The 23,222-nt window shown below is 40.1% G+C and overlaps 1 protein-coding gene across 13 annotated transcripts in view; it reads left to right on the top strand.

Moving 5' to 3' along the window:
• Nucleotides 1–23,222, top strand: part of PARD3 (par-3 family cell polarity regulator) — a 768,046-nt gene that overhangs the window by 714,557 nt on the left and 30,267 nt on the right. For all 13 annotated transcript variants that reach the window (XM_040352652.1, XM_040352650.1, XM_040352646.1 and 10 more), the window contains one exon: nt 20,778–20,898. In XM_040352652.1, coding sequence (XP_040208586.1) covers nt 20,778–20,898 — 121 coding nt within the window. The remainder of the gene's footprint in view (nt 1–20,777; nt 20,899–23,222) is intronic.

Raw genomic sequence — 23,222 nt, 5'->3', positions numbered from 1 at the left:
CGTATCTACTGATACGCCGGCGTAACTCTTTGTAAATCTGGCTATATGACTTTGTATCTGCACTATTTAGCAGATTTTTAATTATAAAAAAAAAAAAAAGCAGATAAAAATGCGACTTCATTTCTACTCCATGTATTGTCCAGGGAGCGGGTCAGATTAAGTTTTCTTTTCGTCTGTGTTCCACAAGTGAAATTCCATCTGTTACATTTCTGTGGCATGGGACTTCATTATCCACCTTACGAAATGTGCAGTTCTCCTCTCCTGTTCATTCGGTAAAGTTCCCCATAGATGCTCAAACTTTGTGCAGAGGAAAAGATGTATTATTGAGATTGTGTTTCTGAATACATTTGCAATGTTACAGAGATTCCCACTGCTTCCACTCTCTTGAAGACATGATTTGACATTTCACTATCCAACTACAAAATTAACAGCACAACTCCTTTCCCAGCTCTTCAATAGCTGACCCAGTTGCTTCAAAGCAAAGCTTCCTAGCCTCAAGCGTTCCTCTTCTGAGATCCCCGAGGAAGCTTTGTTGCAGAAAATCATAGCAAACTTCTGTTCACAGCAGTGTTTTAAGAAGCAACTTTTCATTTCTCATATCCTTGTTCATAAACCCATAAAATAGCACTTAAAGTTGAACTGTAGACTGAGTCGGGTAGGTTGTGGGCGCGATGATCCAGCAACCTTTTAGGCAAAGAGACTAGTTCAGTAGTCGCATGATGAAGCAGAGGTGCATTTATTCCTGTTATTTACAGGTTATATGAAGGTGCTGTTCAATGCTTCAAAATAAATAAAACAATACTTCAAAAGCAAACCTAGCTGAGTCTGGGCGACAGCAATCCTGACTAATGGGCTGACCAAGCCGAACGCTTGTCAGCTTCAAAATACACAGCTCTTTTAACCACTTAAGGACCGCCTCCTGCACATTTACGTTGGCAGAATGTCACGGCTGGGCACAGGCATGTACCTGTATGTCCCCTTTAAGTGCTCAGCCGTGGGTCACGCGCGTGCCCGTGACCCGGTCCAAAGTTCCGTGACCACGGCCCCAGTCACCGCGATCGGTCACAGGAGCTGAAGAACGGGGAGAGGTGTGTGTAAACACACCTTCCCCATTCTTCAGAGTGGCAATGTCACTGATCGTCTGTTCCCTGATATAGGGAAAGGCGATCAGTGACGTCACACGTCCAGCCCCGCCCCCTACAGTTAGAAACACATATGAGGTCACACATAACCCTTACAGTGCCCCCTAGTGGTTAACTCCTAAACTGCAATTGTCATTTTCACAGTAAACAATACATTTTTATAGCATTTTTTGCTGTGAAAATGACAATGGTCCCTAAAAATGTGTCAAAATTGTCTGATGTGTCCGCCATAATGTCGCAGTCACGAAAAAAATCGCTGATCGCCGCCATTAGTAGTAAAAAAAATATATATTTATAAAAATGCCATAAAACTATCCCCTATTTTGTAAACGCTATAAATTTTGCGCAAACCAATCGTTAAACGCTTATTGCGATTTTCTTTTACCAAAAATATGTAGAAGAATACGTATCGACCTAAACTGAAAAAAAAAAGATTTTTTTTATATCTTTTTGGGTGGTATTTATTATAGCAAAAAGTAAAAAAAAATGTTTAATTTTTTTCAAAATTGTCGCTCTATTTTTGTTTATAGCGCAAAAAATAAAAACTGCAGAGGTGATCAAATCTCACCAAAAGAAAGCTCTATTTGTGGGAAAAAAAGGACGCCTATTTTGTTTGGGAGCCACATCGCACGACCGCACAATTGTCAGTTAAAGCGACGCAGTGCCAAATCGCAGAAAAAAATGGCCAGGTCCTTTACCTGCATAATGGTCCGGGTCTTAAGTGGTTAAAGTGATTGTAAATGATCACCTTGTAAAACAAAACATTCAGTTTAAAATAGAAATTAAAAGTGAAATATTTTTGTATAAAAAAAAAATTAAATACCTTTTTTTTTTTTTTCCTATTTTATAAGTGATCACATTCCCTTTGTTCTCAGCTGTATACGAGCTGGGGGAGGAGAAGCAACAGTACACTGAGCTTCCCAGTCAAAGGCTTGCAGAACAAGGCTGACAATTGAAGAGCAGGCAGAGCTCCCAGCACAGCTAGAGAACTGACCACGTTGTGTTCTCCTGCTTAGTGTGGTCAGTTAATAATAGGAAGAGAGAGGGACTGACAGGAACACCAGAGATTTCACACAAAGGAATTAATACAGACAGGTTACTTTCTCATACAAGTACATGATACAGCAACCACATATCATGAATATAAAGTGTTGGGGTAACAAACGCTTGCACTAGCAGATATCTTTTGTCTGCTTCCCAGGGTACAAGGCACTGGCTGTTTGTCTCACCTGATGCTTCATTCACTGACAATGAGAAAGCCTGTCCAGGACTTTCCTGGCTCTCTACATGACTCCCTTCTACAAGACAAAATCATTACCCTACTTACTGCACTCAATTAAAGTCACAGGTATTTGGTTGTGATTTCCGCTGAAGGCAGAGAATCATTCAATCAATATAGCTGCATTATTCTTCAATCAATGGCCAGTGGTGGTGTTTTCAATTATTACAATTTACAGATTACGTGTTCGAGGAAGCCGTAAAACTGAATATCAGCCTTAAGTTTTTTCCCACAGATGTTGAAAGTCCCTTTCTGAGTGGAAACTGACTACTCTAAATTTCTTGCAAACTTGCATCTCCACAGTATAACCCTTTAAAACTGCAGCAGTTATCTTATGTCTACCTTAATTTCTTGTCTGAATGGCTTCAATCATTAACCACCTTGCTGACCAGCCGCTACAGTTTTACTGCAGCAACATGGCTTGGCTGGGCGAAACAACGTTATGTTATGTCGCTTCGCCCTGTGGACACTACGGGCGCCCGCTGCTTGCCCCCGGAGCCAATGCGAGTGCCCAGCAAGAACCGAGATCTGTGTGTGTAAACACATAGCTCCTGGTTCTTTCAGGGGAGAAATGACTGATTGTATGTTCATACAAAGTATGAACTTACAATCTGTCATTTCCCATAGTAAGCTCCACCCCCCTTCAGTTAGAACACTTATAGGGAACACAACCCCTTGATCGCCCCCTAGTGTTAACCCCTTCCCTGTCAGTGACATTTTTACAGTAATCAGTGCATTTTTATAGCACTGATCGCTGTAAAATTGTCAATGGTCCCAAAAATGTGTCCACTCTGCCATAATGTCGCAGTCCCGTTAAAATCGCAAATCACCGCCATTGCTAGTAAAAAAAAATGCCATAATTCTATTCCCTATTTTGTAGACGCTATAACTTTTGCGCAAACCAGTCAATATATGCTTATTGCGATTTATTATTATTTTTTTGCCAAAAATATGTAGAAGACTACATATCGGTCTAAACTGAGGAAAAAATTTGTTTTTTAGAAAAAAATTGGGATATTTATTATAGCAAAATGTAAAGATGTGATTTTTTTTTTTTTTTAATTGTCGCTGTTCTTTTGCTTATAGCACAAAAAAAAAGAGGTGATTAAATACTACCAAAAGAGGTAGGAAAAAAAGGACGCAAATGTTGTTTGGGTACAACGTTGCACGACCGCGCAATTGTCAGTTAAAGCGTCACAGTGCCAAATTGTAAAAAGTGCTCAGGTCAATAAGGGGGTAAAATCTTCCGGGGCTGAAGCGGTTAATCCACTTTCTTGCTTATTTGTACATTGCCCATCTCTCACAGGTATTGGCTTTCTCTGCCACCAATTATATTTTCCTTTGCATTATATCAAAGAACTTACCCCTGGCATCCTTTTAGAAGTGTATGCTCAAACAGCTGATCAGCAAATGGCACCCCTCCCTCAAAAAATATCCTGATCCTGTCCATTTAAGGAAGGCGCTACAGCATAGTGCTTTTGCCTAGTACATTTTTCCTTTGCATCTTCTACAGTACCTGGTTGTTCCTGCCTGGTCCTGACTTCCCCTCTGTGCCAGTGTGGTCAGCTTACGTGCCTCCGTCATAACAGCTCTCCCTTTTGCATCTCTTCATCTCTCTCCCCCTCCCTTCCCTCTCCGGGACAAGGAGTGTGTGGTATTTGCAGGTTTCCCATATGAACCTCTTCATCAGCACCATTGATGTAAAACGTTATATGGCGCTACAAGCACTATCTCTTATTTTGTTGTATGGCTATATGTCCCGATTGTTTTAAAAACCTTTTTATTAATTCAGTTGTGTTATTCTTTGGTACCGACGTAGTCAATTTCTCTCTTCCCCCATTAGGGGCATGGCAGTGAATGTTCCCAGCCAAATACAATATGCTATGATTACGATGATGGTACTTTTTATTGCATAGACATTGGAACTGCACGATTAATTGTTTAAAAAATTGCGATCTCGATTCAACCACCCCCTCACAATCTTAAAGTGGAGGTTCACCCTAAATGTCAACTCAAGCTTATCTAGAACAGCTCATTAAGTAGATAGACATTTCGCTATCCATTATTTTATCTAACCTATAAATACCTTGCATCTGCAGTTGATTGCAGACACTTCCGGGTATCAATCCCACGGGAGTGGGCGTGTCTTAAGATTCTCAGCGCCGCAATGTCTCCTGGGAGCACAGTGTCATGCTTCCTAGGAGACGATTCACACCGCCCAACGACGAAATCTCGTGGGATTTTACTCGCTTCCAGGAAGTATTTGCTTGTGGGCTTCAGGCTGCCCACAAGCAAAATGGAAAATGCCTGCAGGAATTTTTATAACTTATTCGTGACTGCCGATTTAGACTGCAGGGGAGTAGGAAGCTTAGACATGTAAGTACAAGCTTGTCTACATTAAAACAGTTAATTCATGTACCAAGGGCAGAGCCGTTCTGTGCTCAGAGCTGTCAAAAAGAAAAAAAAGAAAAGTTTATCATAACTTCGCTCAGTGCTGAGATAATAAGATACATTGTAATTTGGTTCTTTTAGATCAAAAGGATAAACATTGGTCTGCAAATGAGGTCAGTTTAACCACTTAAAAGACTAAGCCTTTTTCTGACACTTGTTGCTTAACAGTTAAAATCAGTATTTTTTGCTTGAAAATTACTTGGAACTGCCAAACATTATATATATATATATATATATATATATATATATATATATATATATATATATATATATATATATATATATATATATATATATATATATATATAATATTTTTTTAGCAGAGACCCTATATATAATAGTGGTTGTTGCAATATTTTATATCACACTGTTTTTGCACAGTGGTCTTTCAAATGCAATTTTTGGGGAAAAAATACACGTCTGTGAATAAAAAAAAAAAAAGCCCGTAAAGTTAGCCCAATTTTTTTTGTATAATGTGAAAGATGATGTTACGCCGAGAATTGTGATCTTTATTCTAAGCAAAAAAAAAATGTAGAATCTAATTTTATCCAGAATCCTGCGGCTCTAATAAAGATCAATCTGAGGCACACGCCCCATGTATCATTCAAAATTGTTCCTGGCAAGCGTAAGGAATTTTATGTGGTAGGTCAATCTGAAAATTTGGGACAAACCTGAAAACTCGGGGCAAACCCTGAAAATTCCGGACAGTTGACATCTGTGCTTTACTCAGCTTGTACTATTAATGAGCGAGTTTTCTGTGATGCTTGATGGGTCTATTTTAAACTGTTTTGAGTGATGGGAGCTCACTGGCTGTTTTCTGATACAGTCCATTACACATGTAAACCAATATTAGCGGCTTGTCTACACTGATCATTTTCCTAAGGCTTTTTAGTACAATCATTGATCCTTGGAACTAATTGAAAAAGTTAATTGAAACATGGCCAGAGCCTTGCCTTGTGCGGCCATGTGTCGCCATTAGCACAGGGCCAACCTTCTGACCTACTCTGCTCCCCCGAGAGGGCTGTACAGTGTGATCCTACAATATTCTTTCTCACAAAGCCTTTGGAAAGACAAAAATCACCACATCTTTCCTTTAAGTAAGCACTGGGGAGACAGAAGGGAATAGAAGAAAACAAAAGGACCTGGGAGCTATATTTATCATATACACCTTCTGTCAGTGCTGGCAAACATCCTAAAACATAGCACGTCAATATTTAATGAAGGAAGCTTCTTCATTAGTGGAGGATGTTAATAATTTACTAAATGATGTAGTGCCTGGTGAGGTTTTGACATTGGCATTCAGCAATACATCGGTATTTTCTACAAAAGCCTCTGCCATGGGCCTTTCCACGCAGCGCTCCAGTTGCGGCATTGTTCCAGAGTAAATGACATTCTCCGACTACCTGTGAACTCCGATAAAACTCCCCAGCTGCCAATTTTTCTTATTTTGTGAGCCATGCAGCGAAAACCCAAGCACGCCACTTTCATTTATCTGCCACATTTTAAATGATTTATGCGGGGAGGTTGAGGTGCGCCATTAATCTAACCATTTCCAGCTCAGTAGCGGAGCTGTTGCACCTCTCTTGCCAAAAAGTTGCAAGTTATGCGTCAAGGCTGGATAGATCTGTCTTTCTATTTTGTCTCCTGCCATTGTATGTAATTCTTCATGTAATGAATGAAGGAATTAAAGTTCATTTCTTTTCTTGGCCCTTACCCTCACTTTAGCAGGCACTGCCTTTTATACAAAAGGGGAAATTGTTTTTCATAAAAACTGTAAGACTTTTTTTTTTTTTTTTTACTAAAAGGCTAAAAATGTTTGTCACAATGCCCAATCGGGTGTCAAGTTTTGCAATTACCCTGCACTGCCTGTCATAGTTGTTGGTTTACTAAAGTGCAAGTGCAGTTGCTCCAGTGCTTAGTAAATGAGGTGAAACGTCACTTTGCAGAGAACACCCAATCACTTTGCAAGAAAAAATATATATATTTTTTTTATAAGAGCCCACATTTAAGCCTAATACACACTATAAGAAAATCTGATGAAAGATTGTCTGGTTTTCCTCAATGTTTCACAGCAGGTCAGAACCGAGGATGGCACGAATTGTACGGAAATTCTCGTACAACAAAGGCTTTTTTTTTTTGTTTTTGTTTATTGTTATTGACCTTGCGCCGTCGTTCATTTTACATTTTTATTGTACGAAAACAGTACCTATTGAACGAAAATGTGTTCACGTACGAGAATATTTTTTTGAGTTTGTCCCTTTGGAAAGTCTTATATTGATGTCGAAATATTTTCTCATAGTGTACCCCCACTTAACTTTAATGATGAACTATTTTATTTTTTATTTTACTTTCCATTTTCCTTTTCTTCTGCTTTCATTTTTCCCCTAGTTTTTTTCTTTGGTGATCCTCTAGTCAGAGTAGTATGTTTGGATGATGGACACTAGGAAACCAAGGTTTCTTGATGGACACATACGTTGTGTGATTACAGGAGCTCACATTTACTTTAATGATGAACTCCTTTCCTTTTTTTCTTTTACTTTTAATTTTTATGTTATTTTTCCCCTTTCAGTTCTTTTCTTTTTACTTTTCCAATTAATTTCCTTTTCCTTCCCACTACTTTTTCCTTTCCATTTATTTACTCAATTCCTTTCCTTTCCTATTTTCTTTTCATATGTATTTAATTCTCTTTCATTTACTTTTTTGAAATTGTATTTTACTTTCTGCTTTCCTTTTATTGTCCCTGTGTGTTGCCCTTTTATTCTTTTACTTTTCCCTTTCCTTTGCTTTATCCATTTTCTGTGGTATTTAACCTAAGCCCAAAAATGTCATATATTGCAGCTTAACGATCATCTGTAGTGGCAGTTTTAGTTTTCCCCTTCCCAGGCTCTCCCCCACCCTCTTTTTTTAGGTCCCCCTTTTTTTTTTAGCCCCCTCTTTTTAGGCTCCTCCCTCTTTTTTTTTTTTTAGGCTTTTCCCTCCCCCTCTCTTTTTTTTTTAGTCCCCCCTCTCTTTGTTTTTAGGCTTTTCCCTCTTTTTTATGCTTTTTCCCCCTATTTTTTGGGGCTTTTCCCCCCTATTTTTCCTTTTTTTCACCTTGTATTCTAGCCAGAAATACACCTTTTGTATTGGAGTGCCTCCAGTCTGAAACTCAGAAGCACAGAGGCACTTTTGGACAGCAGCATTTCCAGTTTATTGGAGGGGAGTAATATATGTACTAACAAAATGATGCCATACTACAGCTAACACTGTTAAACAGCATTTTTTTCCCCCTTTTGGGACAAAGCTTTTACATAAATAAAAGCTGATCATTGTATGCACCCCTGTCAGTGTTAAATGGTTTGTCGCAACCCTCTAAGTGCAAAATCTGTAGGACATCTGCATACTTACTAGCAAGGTGAAAATAAAGGAAACAGAGCCCATAAACAACAAATGCAGCCACCACATCCAATAATTGGTAAAAAGCAATATAATAAAGGATTGCTGTTGGGTTTAATATGCCTTTTGTTTTCTTTTCTTTTACTTTCCCCATTTCATTTTTTTCTGTCTTCTTTTGTTTTCCTTGCTTTCTTTATAAGGATTGATAAAGCCAGCCCTGAAATTCACATGACTTAGCACTTGGTATTCCCAGCAAAAAGGCACTCAAAATAGCAAAATGCCATTGGTATATGTCTAGATGGAAAACACACACCTTAGGTATTTTAGTATATAATTTACAATGTCGACTCAAGTTTATCTTTAATACATTGCTCTAATTAGCATCTTCTGTGCTGGGACAGTGGTTGGCATTCAACCCTACCTTTTACCCTGTGGCCAAATGTAAATGTGTTGGGGAAGTCAGACCTGTAGAACTCTTGTCATTGTTTCCCACCTTTCCTTCCCCATTGAGTTGTAATTGCGTTCAGCACCAAAAATGATTACAGAAGATTATACCTTATTGAAGGCAATCTCAGTATCCACTTAAATAAAAGCACGCAGTGGGCAAAATGTAGTGTGTCTAGCTTTACAATTACATACCTTGTTATACCTCATTTTAAAGTGCCTAAATTGCCTTTTGTCCCCCACATCTCAGCTTCCTCGAATACAGATTTTATTTTACCCTCACAGCAAGCAATAAAAATATCTAGCTGTTTTTTTGTTTTTATTTTAAGAGGTTTTTTTTTTTGTATTTTGCACTCAGGTAAAGCAGACTGTCTCTTCCCTGTTTGGTTAGCCAGAGAAAATTCACATAAAATTGTTGTGATCTTGCACCCCCTACAAAGATGACTCGTACAGAAACCAAAATTGGCACTTTTCTCTACTGCGTGCTCCCACTGAGCCATTATTGTCAGTGAGGTAGCCTATCTGTTCGGCAATTTTAGGGTTAGGCAGACTTGCTTGTGATTGCACATAATGTCAGCCTCACATAAAGCTACTTTGGAAAAATCAATTTCTGGATTTAAAATTGTGTACACGCTTGATGGGGAATTAGACTGGAAGATGACAGGAAAACACTTTTTAATACAGCCAAGGACAGTATGCAGACATTCTTACTGGGAAACATTGAGGGGCATATTGAAATTTGTAGTCCCTCCACGATTTGGTCAGCACAGTGCCTTTGTGTTTTCTAGAACACATTGGTTCTCAGTTTCAGGCCTTCAAAATCACTGCTTTTCAGTTGTTTTTACCAATATTAGCAGCTAAGCTACAAAGGTGATTTTAATGCCTTGCTATTTAGAGATGTAAAGTGTATAGCTGGTCCAAAAAATGGATGATTTCTGCCATTGAAATACATGCAGATTTCCCTGTTTTACCCATTTGAAAACACTGCAAGCACAAAAAAAATACTTATTTGCCAAAAACCTTGTTTACTCGTAACCACTTATTTGAGCTAACATTACTGCCTCTGCTGCCCTTAAAGGATAAATTCACTTTTGAGAACATGTTACATGTTCTGCATGTTTTTTTAGGATGTAACATGTTCCCACTGCTGCAGTCGATTCCCCGCTCCTTGTGACAGCTAGGGATGAGCTCCGGCATGTTCGCACATTCCACGTGCAGAGCCCGCCAGACAGTCTGCACGGCGCTGCGCTAATCACAGGCAGGGAGACATTTCACGATCTCTACAGCCGAGCATCAGGACAATGTCTCCCTGCCTGTGATTAGCGCAGCGCCGTGCAGACTTCCTGGCGGGCTCTGCACATGGACTGTGCGAACACGCCGGAGCTCATCCCTAGTGACAGCAGTACAGGGAGAAGTTCCCTGTACCAGCTGTGACTTTTTGAAAAGAGTGCATCTGTGTGGGGCTACAGCTATGTCATTCATTTAGAGTTCTGTGAATAAATCAACTACGAGTACCAACATCCTATTTTGGCTGTCCGCTTGTAGTTCTCAGTGAACTACCTCCCGAGCGCTCTGGTAGTTCATTGATTCTTCCTGTCAGTGTAACACTGCCTGCCTGTACGATGTGTACAGCTTACACTGACAGTCTGCAGGAGTCCCCTATGGCACCAGCAATCTGCTGGTTGCTGGTGCAATGCTTCCCAGGCTCCTAAAAAAAATAGTAAATGCACTTTTTTACCTGCAAAAAAAAATGTGCATTTATTATTTTTATTTATTTTATAGGTGAACTTATCCTTTAAATCCCAGGCAAGGTGTTTGTCATTCCTGCCTGGGTTTTACCCTTCTGTACCACAGAACACTTATGTAATGGAGATGAGGATATGTGGAGGCAATCTGTAGACCAGAAGGTGAGAATTCAGGCAGTGCTGACAATACTGCGTGGGATTTCAGTGCTGTCCACTTGCTTGCGGGTTTAACATGGAGGGAAGTGCACAGATTGCAGTGATGTGTTTTTCTTTTCATTAGCCTTGAGTTATACCTGAGATATTTAGTGTTCAATCTTGCTATTAAATTTGCTAGCAATTAATCAATAGAAGATAACATATCAATTTTCTTCAAGTGCATCCTCCCTTTTCGACGTGATAATTAAAGTGGTTGTAAAGCCTTAAGGTTTTTCACCTTAATCCGATCCTTGAATGTGCATGAGTGCAGCGGCTTCTTCTGCTGTCGCTCTCCTCATTGGACAGATTGATAGCAGCAGGAGCCATTGGCTCTCGCTGCTGTCAATCAAAAGCTGTGACACAGGAGGGGGGGGGCTGAGTCCTGCTTTCTGTGTCAATGGACCAGCATCGAGACCAGGGAGCGAGCTCGCATAGGAAGGGCCTAGCGCCAGCGGGGGACCCCAGAAGAAGATTTGGTGCTGCTCTGTGCAAAACCACTGCACAGAGCAGGCAAGTATAAAAAAAAATCACTTTAAGTGCACGGCTATAACCAATTGGAATATCCTCCTTGTTTGCGGCAGGGACATGAGGGTTGTAAGTGGGGCCCCCTGGACATCCACCGAGTCCTAAGTTCTTGCCCACGTTGCCTTGTGGATGATCTGGCTCAGTTTACATGCAAGAGTAGTGCAGAAGTGATGCCCTGCCTGATCATGCATTGCCTTTGCCCTTCACATTTGTGGTGTCATTACTGGCGCACAAAGCCACCACCACACTTCAGAGGAGGAGTATGACCTGTCAATTTAGTCCTGTATGGACCAGATGGTGAGCACAATCTGATGCTCAGTGCCCGGCATCTCTCACAAGCCCCTGGATATATTTTCTCAAGTCCAAAAAAAAATTCCTGCACATTTTATGATGTTGTACTTAGTTATTATCTGAATTTATAAGGATAAACATTGTAACCCGATGACTAAATCTCTTTCTCCGCTCAGCGTTATAAACCATCTTTATGTTTTTACATTAAACAATTTGCTTTGGCTTTCATGGTAATTAAAAAAAAAAAAATTATGATGGCAATCTTCTACTTCAAAGAACCTGCATAGACAAATAATAAAACACATTTAAGATGCTGACTTATTACCATTATTATCATATCAATAATCATATTTGTATTCACATCTTAGTTCCAGATAACGACACCACTTATACTTGGTTTGATTAAATTAATTTGAGGGGGGTGGGGAATCATATTTTATTTAGTTAAATGAATTGCCGGCTGTGGCAGAATGTTTGCACTCTGTTCATTTCCCAGTTCACGAGAAGGTAAAATAATATATTTTCAGCCAATTAAATTGGACATGCAGAGAATCTTACATATTTTTGTAATGTCTCTTGTGGTAAGCTGCTTTATAGACAATGGCATAATTCAACTATCACACCAGTGATGCCATAAAACCTTTGTTTTTGTTTTAATATGCCTCATTTTACACGGTAAGCATTCTGTCTACAGTGTTCAGTATTATGAATGTGTGAAATGTCAGACCACTGACCGCTCACCTGCTATCTCTTTCACCGCCAGTGTATTTTGGACAGTCTTACAGTATATATCATGGATCTGCAATTACAAAGGCATATATTCTTATCGGTCCCTTTATTGGGTAAACCTGTTCAATTGCTTGGTAACACAAATTGCTAATTGGCTAATCACATGGCAGCAACTCACTGCATTTAGGCATCTAGACGACTGGTGAAGAAGACTTGCTGAAGTTCAAACCGAGCATCAGAATGGGGAAGAAAGGAGATTAAAGTGACTTTGAACATGACAATGAGAGCTCACTGTACTCCAATGGCCTCCACAGTCAACAGATCTCAATCCAATAGAGCACTATTGGGATGTGGTGGAAAAGAAGATTGACATCATGGATGTGCAGCCGACAAATCTGCAGCAACTGTGCGACGCTGTGTCAATATGGACCAAAATCTCTAAGGAATGTTTCCAAGACCTTGTTGAACCTATGCCATGAAGAATGAAGGCAGTTCTGAAGGCAAAAAGGGCTACAACCTGGTACTAGCAAGGTGTACCTAATAAAGTGGCCATTGAGTATAGATCTACACCAGCAGCATTTGCAACACTTTATTATTTTAGTGACACTTTGTTTTTTGATTGCTTTGGTGGGCATATAATGTCAGGCTAAGTAATGGGAGGCAATCTTACTTTCCTGCTTCTGATTGGTGGATTTAAATGCTTTGCACAACTGCATGCACCGATCACATGCCTGACAAAGGGGGTCATGCGAGGCTTTGAAACGTTGCACTACTCTGTGATGTGAACTTTCTTCAATATAAAAAAAACACTCCGATTTAATTGAAGATCCGTGGTGTACTGGTGAGTATTTATATTGTGTCCATGCTCCAGTATCCAGCTAGTGGTCGCTACAGCACCCAATACTTTGAGAGCACATTCCAGGAATGTGTTTGACGGGAATATGGACCGTTACCGGTGCTTGCAAACACACTGTGATTGCGATCTTTTTTTTGGGGGGGGGGGTCATTGGGAATCTATTGACACCCGCAGCAGATCACACACCCAGTGCATTTAAAACATTCATTGAACGTGGGTTTCTCACACTGCATTTCAGGCACTAACTAACCCTGTCCCTCCATATCTTAGGTGTGGGCCTCTCTGATGTTTACTTTCTCTGCACTTAAATTTTCTTCAACACTGGCCACACTTGCACATAGACGCCATAAACTTGAATAGGGCTGTGTAATAAGAATCTCCTCCTTCGGTATACATCCCATTCAAGTCTAGATGGACTTGTTGGATAGGTGAAACCAGGGCAAAAAAAATAAAAAATTTCCTAGCAGAGGAAGTGGACATTGTAGTGGGCCTGCCACTGGGATGCAGAGGTTAGAAATCTCGGGTGGGTTAGATACAGTGGTTTAGCTCTGAGGAAGGTGGTGGGGGGGCCAGGAGTGATGTGATTTGATAAAGGTACACTTTACCTCTAGAAATTCCATACTTAAAGCATAACTCCACTCGAAAGGGGGAGGCCTCCTTCCCTCCTCCGCTGCCACATTTGGCACCTTTTGGGGGGAGGGGGAAGCAGGTACCTGGTTTTATCAGCTACACACTTCCGCTTCCGGATCAATTCGCCACAGCGGCACAGCAAGCCATGAACCTGCCTATGAAAAGCTGCAAGGCTCACTGCCAGTTTCCTTTAGTCAAGATGGGGGTGCCAGCACCCCATAGCCGATTGAAAAATCGGCTTGGACAAGGATTTTTTTCTGAAGTAGCCTGGAGCTCTTCTTTAAGTCTGGTACACATAGGTAGATTTTTTATTTTATTCGTTCAACCCTGCAGGGCTAAATGGAAAAAAGTTGACTGCTCTAGAGGAGCCACTGAACTAACTATCCGACATTAGTACAGTGATCTTCCCTGCTGTTAATATTGTGTTCTGACAGGGGGAGGGCCCCAACGCCAGAACACTCCAGACAGCGCTTTCAGCCTTCGGCTAGGAGCGCTGGTTGTGGGCCGATTGGCAGACCTTTTTCGGTCATGCCTCTTCAACACAAGGCAGCTTCTATCGGACTGGTGCAGTACACATGGGCCAAATGTCGCCGGTTTCTATTGAACCGGCCGATGCCCCCCGACATTCTGCCCGTTTAGTACTATGTTAATAATGTTACACTATAATATATATGATGCTCAAAATCAAAGTAGTAGCAACATTTTATAAGGCTCTCAGTTAGTGTCAGTACTTACATTGCTTTGCTTATTTTTTAATTTTATTTATTTTTGCAGTGCCATTTTTTTGGGGGGGGTGGGCTCCAAGAATCAGCATGACATTGTTTTGTGACCTGATGTATAATTTTTCCATCTTGCCACTTATTAGCATATCATGCATGGCACCAATTATTGAGTTTAATTACAAAATACCCTAAAGAACAATGACACAATGCCTGCACTTTACATGGGGGTAAGTATTCACAGCAGGGGAATATGTAACATCCCATCAGTGCAAAACAACATCGTGGAGTTTGAAATTTGTTCTACAAACCAAATGAGCATGCATTAAAATTTAATTCTAATTTCTCGTTTAAATTTAACTAATATTGGAATTTGAGTGCTATGCAGATGCAAAGTAAGCCCAAGAATGCACCGTTTACAACATATAATTTCGAAATATCAGGCTTATTAGAGAGATCTATGTGTTGCTTTCTTGGAATAAACCATTTTTATGTTGTTTTCCACTTGTATCTTTGAATATCACACTCTACAGGCTCACAAGCACTTGCATGAAAACTGAACTACATGCAGATATGAAATAAATAATACAGACCTGTATTCATGAATACATCCTTTAAATGAAAGCAGTGTAACAACCTTAAAATTTGACCTAGTGTAAGCCTCCTACAACCTCTGTACAGCAAAGCTCAGGACTGGGAGAGGGAGAAACAGCACAAGGAGCCAATCAGTTGTGATGCAGTGTAAAGAGCATACATTTAAATGTACCTCTTACGCCTCATACAGACGATTGGCTTTCCATCAGATAAATCCGTGGATTTTTGTTCGAAGGGCGTTGGCCGTGAACTTGTTCTGCATACAGACAGCAGAACTTTTTCATCCAACATTCACAAAACTACGCGGTTTTTCTGCTCTTTAGCACCACACTTTGGGCAACTTCTGCTAATGTTGTCTGATGGTTTGCATTGGTTCGGAGCATGCGTGTTTGTACTTTGGATTTTAATCCGATGGACTTGTTTACACACGATCGGATCATCCAATGGAACACATTTGTTGTTGGACAATTTAAGAGCATGAACATCCAACATTTGTTGTCAAAAATTCCGACCAATTGTCCGATGGAGCATACAGACGTTCAGATTTTCCGACAAAACGCGTCCATCACACAATTGTTGTCGGATTATCCGATCGTGTGTATGGGCCTTAAGAGTGTAAGCGCTACTCTTAGATTGTAAGCTCTAAGCAGCATGGCCCTCTGATTCCTACCGTATTAAAGTGTATTGTATTTGTACTGCCCACCCTCAAGTTGTAAAGCGCTGTGTAAACTGTTGGCGCTATATAAATCATGTATAATAATAATAATGTTCCTGGGTTTAGTTGCATTTAGCTAATTAGGCTAAACCGTCCTGAGACCCAGAAATTTTTATTTTATGTTATGCACCAGACCAAACACCCTGGGTGCATTCAGCCATTGCAAGCATTTACACGATTCCAAGTGCATTCAGAAACTGGCTCCAAACACGCCTGGACGCCTTATAATTCTTGTGTGCATGGGGCTCTAATGTACAATGGAACTTACAATTTTGTTGTCTGCTACTGTAGTACTTTGTAGTTAGGCAATGAAGAACAAATAAACTGGTGAGCAATTTGATAAAAAACTTAATTCAAAGTTTGATTAAACTTTAAATGAATTCTCAAGCCGACATTGTTTTTTTTTTTCTCTAAAAGTCCTTGGTAGGTTTACATGCATGAGGTGTCAGAAGAAGATTCAGGGCGTTGATCAGAATGTCTATTATATACAGAAAGTAATAAACTGCTTCTACATGGGTGGATAACAGGTTCTATCACCACAAAGGAATACTTTGCATGTATTATAGGCTGATCAGTGCAGTGACCGGATACCCAGAGCACTGATACACTCTGTAAGATGGAATTCTTTCAATCAAAGGCTGCTAGTATAGGGCAATGCATTGTATTGAAGTGCAATTTATCCTGCAATATGAGGATGGATTATATGTAATAAGCATGTGTCATTCTGAAATCTCCCTGTCTTGGAGATTGCAAGATTAATACACTTTTGCAGATGTCAGCCTTCGATAACGGGATACTGTAAAGCACAGCTACTGGTAGAAGCAGAACGGCATTTTACTGTAGTCATATTAAAGCAGAGCTCCACCCAAGGGGAAGCTTTGCTTGTCTGCCACATTTGGCACCTTTTGGGGGGTAACCTGGTTCTCACCCTAGCCCCCCCCCCCCCCCGTAGCCAGCCTAGTCACTGCGCATCGCAGTAGAAAATTGTCCGGTTCCCCTTAGCCGACATGGCGCCAGTACTTTTCCAACAAGAAAAGTTCTTGTCGCAAATTCCGATCGTTCGTATGCAATTCCGACCCACAAAAAACATGCATGCTCGGAATCAAGTTGATGCATGCTTGGAAGCATTGAACTTCATTTTTCTCGGCTCATCGTAGTGTTTGTACGTCACGCTTGACGTTTGCAATTTCAGACATTTCTGTGACCGTGTGTATATAAGAAGTTTGATGGAAATTCTGTCGTAAAAAAATCCACGGTTTAGTCGTCAAATTCTGAATGTTTTTAACGCGGCATTAGTGAGAATTTCCTTTACATTGGAGAAGTTTTCCTTTTGCTTCTTCTTGTCTCTACAGGGTGGGAAGTGAAAGGAAATCTCCCAATGGAACACAAATGCTAAAAAAAAAGACATGCCAGAGGTTTTACACTTTGCCTATTCTATGCAAAGCAAAACAAGTTTTTTCATTAGATGTGCTTTAATTTTGATTAAGGCCCCTCAGTGAAGTTGTACTTGCCTTTTTCTGGTGTTTTTGGCCAGTAAAGTAACAAGTTAGGGCCTCTTTGGTCTACTTCTGGCCACGAGTGGTGCTAGATGATGCAGAGAGCACTTCTAACATGATGACTTCCGCAACACTCTCTTCCTTAAAAGAGTAAAGGATGCCGTATTGACACCTACTCAGTGTGCTCTGCCAGACATCATCCAAATAGGTACTGCAGGAGGCAGTTCCAGATGGAAGATAGATATTGCAGACACAGTTTTTAGATTGTTTCATACAGTTGACTTCTTTTATCAAAGTATATGTCCCATCTGTCAGTGTTACCCTATAGTAAATAATTGAAACTTGTAATTGACAGTTCCAACTGAAAGGAATGGGCTGATTTGTTGCTATAGGACAGCTCAAATTTTATTTCAGATCATTCAGAGGAGGATCTTTGTTTTTTGTTTTAGTCACTTGACATGATTTTGATGTCTCTCCTTGAGATGCTTCAAAGTGTAGCTAGTGATGGTTGCCTGGAGTATTTTAAGGAAAAGTCACCGTCAGGTCATTTTGTCTACTGGATGTGATAGAAACATTAGTTTGTGGCCATGCCATGTTTGAAAGTGAGTGCATTTTTTATTGTAATAAAATGGATGTTATTATAAAGCAGCACAGGAAGAAACGTCTCTGACTGCTTCTAAACTCAAAGCAGAAAATGGCAGAGGGAGAATAAAGGTTGGAATTACTGTATTTACCGGCGTATAACACGCACCCTAACTTTAAGAGGGTAGTTTCAGGAAAAAACTTTCCACAGCCCCCTGCGTATAACACGCAGGCACAGTTTACCCTCTATTTTCAAGGTAAAAAAGTGAGTGTTATACGCCAATAAATACAGTAAGTTTTCTTGATGGTATATAAAGTCTGTAATTTATATGTTTTTACTAAGAATTATAAAAAAAAAACGTGATTTAAGTAGATCCTTCAGTTATGAACCGTCTTTGGGCTAATGTATATGGGCATCTTATGCAGACAACATTCAAATGCTTTCAAATGTTTTCCAGTAAGTTGCTGTGGTTTGCTTTTGTAGTCTCATTGACTTGTATTGAGAAACAACATTTCTTAAGTCTCATACGATGCGTGTACAGCAATGATTTTCCATTCAAATGCAGTAGTCATTACAGAAGTGGATGACAGTATCTCATTGATTAGTGAAAATAAACTGAATGTACTGGCAGACCACTTCATTGGTCATAAAGTAGCCATCTCTATAACCCAAACGCATAAGTAGCTTTTAAGCCATATCATTCAGCTTTCATCTTTTAATGTGTATTTAAAACTCTGCCCTGATCTCTAATAGCTGTTAATTTAACTATATTTATGTAGCTGCCAAGCAATGGTTTTGGGGGTTAATGAGTCGGCCTACCCAACGTGGATGTTTTAGCTTTTGGCAGTGGTGTAGAGTGAGATGATAACGGGAGATGGTCAGAATTTAATGGAGACACATTGGTGGCAACAGGGATGGAGTCCGATCACTAGACTTCCCATTCAGATATACAGTACTTTGTATGAGTAGTAAATACAATCTTGCAACTTTAATAAAGCGTATCCAAAAACATTCCCTTTTTTTTAGGTTTGAATAGAATAGTGATGGGTTACTCCTTTCAGGTTTTTATTGCTGACTGTGCAACATTTTAATACCTAATTTAACCTTTAAAAAAATAAATGAATAAATGCACGTATATTTGCAGGTAAAACAAATGTGCATTTATTACCTTCTTTTTTCCTAATAGGAGCCTGCAGAGCATTGCCCCGCAATCAGTGGAACACAAGTACAATGTCAGGCTCCTGTACACACTGCTTAGAGCTCTCTACTCATACTTTTGTACAGGCAGAGACCGTTCCTGAGCTGTAGACAGTGTGATTGAACTATGAACTACTTTCACTGTGGCGTTTGGGACCTGTAGTTTTCTCATTCACAGTTTCTTGTGAATCTATGACATGGCTGTATGGGCAGAGCACCGCACAGCCACCTTGTGTTTAAATTGTGACAGTGGGTGCAGGGAGAACCACCCCAGTCCACAGTGGGGGATGCTGCCTAGTAACACGTTACCCCTTAAATACAGGTGTATCATGTTGCTAAAGGTGATCTTATCCTTTAAAGAGGAACTGCAGTCTGTTCACATAATTTGTAATCAAGATAGCTTTGCATTCTGAAGCTTCCCTCCGACCACTTTGCATATTTTATATATACTGTGATTCTGTACTTGCCAAATATGCTGCAGAAATCTCCCTCCACGGAGTCTGGCTGCGGCCATTATAACTGTGGCAGCTGATGCTGCTGCCTGTTCACTTCCTGGGTTTACACAGACACACCTCCAACTCTTCAGCTCTCATTGTCCCTCTTATGACTAATCCCCTTTCCCTTCCTGGTAAACTCTCACGAGAGTGAGAGAAAGCTGTGCATGATATCATAAGCCTAGGCTTTTTACCAGACAAGAAACAGGAAGTGGGCTGTATGAGGTATTTACTGGCAGAAAAAAAAAAGTTTTACTATCCAAAGTTAAAACAACAAGGGCAGAAGATTTAATAGATGGAAAATTAAAAATGACTGAAGTTTCGCTTTAAGTTGTCACATAAAAAAGCGTAGAGGTTAAATCTTCCAATGGGGTACTTGTTCCATTGATAACTATCTTAGAGTGTTTGGGCAGGAAGTACATTTAATGACTGTGTTATTAAGCATAGAATGTGGCATCATTTTATTGTACAATGGCTGTTCTATCTAATTTATCAACTGGTCGGGCAGGCCTGAGTACACTTAGTCCATGAGGTGATTACAAGTCTATGGATTCTCAGCATCTACTGCACACAAGCCCTGAAAGATCCATTGGGGTTAACACAGAACTACATTGCATCTTGGCACCAGAAACTAAAAATTCTATACAATTAATTGTTAATATTCTATGCAAACTCCCCATCCATCCGTGTCTCCATACCTTGTTTTGCTGAGAAATCACTTTAAAAAACGCTCCCTAGCATTTCTGGTGGTGGCCATCTTGAACAAGGGCAGATGATTCATGTAGCATTTACTTCCTGAAGTCCATCTGCCTCTAGCTTAGGCATGCAGGCAGGAGGGTGTGCTTGGCTGAGAAAACCACTTCTCCCCTAATGAAGACTTCTGGAATGTGTGATATAATTTGCCTTGGCATGGAAACTAGGAAGTAAATGAAGAAATGTAAAAAAAAAAAAATAGTTTAAAAAAAAAGTAAATATTAAATACTTTCCTATGTATTTAGTAATGCTAGCAGGATAAGGATTAAACTATTCAGTGCTGATTGAGAAAGTGAAGTTCCACTTTTAGAATTGCTTGGTTTCTCCTAAAATATAACCTATGCCATGTGTAGCTGCTGACTGCATAACCAGGTATGCTTAGCTGACACAAGTGTTTTTTTTTTATGAAGAATGGTAATTCGGCAGTCAGATCATCTCATTATTATCTGGTCTATAGACAGCTTTTATCCTTTTCAGTTGATGCCGATATGTATATGTGGACATTTTATTGTTGCATGCAAATTTTTATTGCAGCAAAGCTCTAATGAGATTTTTCTGTTTCAGTAATCGATCAACTCCAAGCAACCATGACCGAATACAGCGTCTTCGACAAGAATTCCAGCAGGCCCGGCATGAGGACGACGTAGATGAGCGCAGGCGTACTTACAGCTTTGAACAACCTTGGGTGAGTGTTCAGACACCGTCCAGTAACTTATGCTAGTTTATCTACCAGATTCACTCCAGATTTGCATTGCTAGTTAGAGTACCAACTTTATGACCTTTCAACTTCTGTCCCTATCCTCCACAGCATGTGTCCATTATGGATAATTTAATTTCATATCTGACTTCACCATCTGGACGCTTATTTACGCAATATCACGTTCCTTGTGTCTTGCCGTAGCAAATTGTGTTTATTTTACTAAGTGGCAAATACAAAAGTCCCAGATCTGTGAGGAACTCAAATGGTTCGAAACAAAAGCTGTATTACTTCTAGCTATCGTACGTTATATATTTATCTCAGCTGTTCCTTAATTATAGGCCCATTTTTCCCCTTTTGTTTATCTGCGGTAAACAACTGTGGATTTAGATTCAGCACTCCAGACAAAACATTTGCTTTTCTTTAAATAGACATGTGCAGTATTGTTAAAGCCTTTACAGTAATTATGGTTGTTTTGTGCCTATAGGCCGGATGTATAATGGCAGATTAGGCTGTTTTACACCTGATCTGCAGATTATTTCCTCGTATATATCTTGAAAACAATTTCACTATCTGAATTATAGCAACTGCTTCTCTTGCATCCAGGAATATCAATGAAGAAGTGCAAGCAATATTTCTTTTATCATACTAACATCTCATCCCAAGGTTACAGAAAAGTCTATCTATACTTCATGAACAATGGGAAACCTGTATGCTGGAAATATTTTTGCATGAATATGTAGTGTATAGAAGCAGAAAGTGTTCATTTGGCTTCACGGGGCTTGTGCAGCTCTTGCATCTTCTAGTGAATTGCTGAGAAGATGGGGTAGAGGGATGGACAGGGTCTGTGCTATTTGTTGCTTTACTTCTTGCTGAATCACCAAGCAGGAACAAGTACTGTATGTTTAAACTTAAGCCTGGTACACACTAAAAAAACTGACAGCTCAAGTCGGAGACGCTGTACTAACGACTCAGCAATGGTACAGCAATCTCCCCCGCTGAGCTGCTGCCTTCTGATGGGAGTGTCCTCCCTCCAGAACACTCTGATTAGCTGACCGGGAGCCAAAAACTCCAACTTGCCGAAATCTCCAATCACATCGCTCCCGGTGTCTCCCTAGCAGCAATAATTGGAGATTTCGACAAGTTGGCTGTTTTTACAGAACACCGGCAGCGTGTTCTTGTTTACACTTGCTTCAAAACAAAGCTTTAGATATGCTTTGGTAAAGCTAGTCAAAGCTCCTGTCACTAAATATATTGGTTAGCTTACTGTTTACACCTTGCTTTTGCTTTTCTGTGGCTTTGCTTCAAAAATTATACCCCATGTCGCTTTAGTTGAGCTTTAAAGCCTCCATAGAAGTCTATGGCAAATCTGGCTTGAAGCCCCACCAAGACCTCATCAAAGCTCCACCGAAGCACCAAACAAAAGTAAGGTGTAAACAGGACTGTAAGCTGACCATTTTATTTAGTGTCAGGGGCTTTGACTGGCATTCAGAGAGTTTTAACAAAGCATGTCCGAAATGTAAACTAGCCCTTAAACAGGCATTAAACCCCCTCATATTTTTCAGCCAAAGAAACTGTCATCTTAGCCTGTTTGATCTGGAACGGCCATGGTGCTGCACACGTGATCAGTTATGACACCAGCCATTTCATAGTTTCACAGTTTGGTTGAGGACACAAGCAAATGTGACAGAGCCCCTTTACACTCACAGCGCCCAGGCATTGGCAGTAAAGTGTTTTTAGTGGCGTTTTACCAGCACTTTTTGGCCGCTAGCGGGTGCTTTTAACCCACACTAGCGCCCGAAAAAGGGTTAAAAGCACCGGCAAAACGCTGCTGCACATTGATTTTTTTTTTTTCAATTGTTTTTATACATTTTTTGGGGAAAAGACAGACATAATACAGAAAAATCAAAAAGGTATTTTTATATATAATAAAAAAACCTTCACATTATAAAAAACATGGTACCTAGCATTCCTAGAACGTATAAGTCCTTCAATATTGCCCTCTCCTTTAGCTAAACATATCATTTTACGTTTTACCCATCACATGGTCATAACTCCCGGGGGAGTGGAAGGAAGACCAAAGAAGGAACATGCAAGTCATTCGATACTACCCTCTCCTATAGCTAAAACATATAATTTTATGATTTCCCTTTCATATATCAAAACTCCCGGGGAGGCAGGAGGAAGGCAGAATTTATGTCTCACATAAACGGTTCCTGTTGTCCAAAACAGGCAATCAGCTTTTTCGGTTACAAAATGTTTAGACTAAAACACCTAGCATCTCCTGATGGTAGATCTCAACCAAGATACAA

Source organism: Rana temporaria, chromosome 5 (assembly GCF_905171775.1).
Source record: "Rana temporaria chromosome 5, aRanTem1.1, whole genome shotgun sequence".
NCBI classification, from domain to species: Eukaryota; Metazoa; Chordata; class Amphibia; order Anura; family Ranidae; genus Rana; species Rana temporaria.
This window is presented reverse-complemented; position numbering and strand designations above follow the sequence as displayed.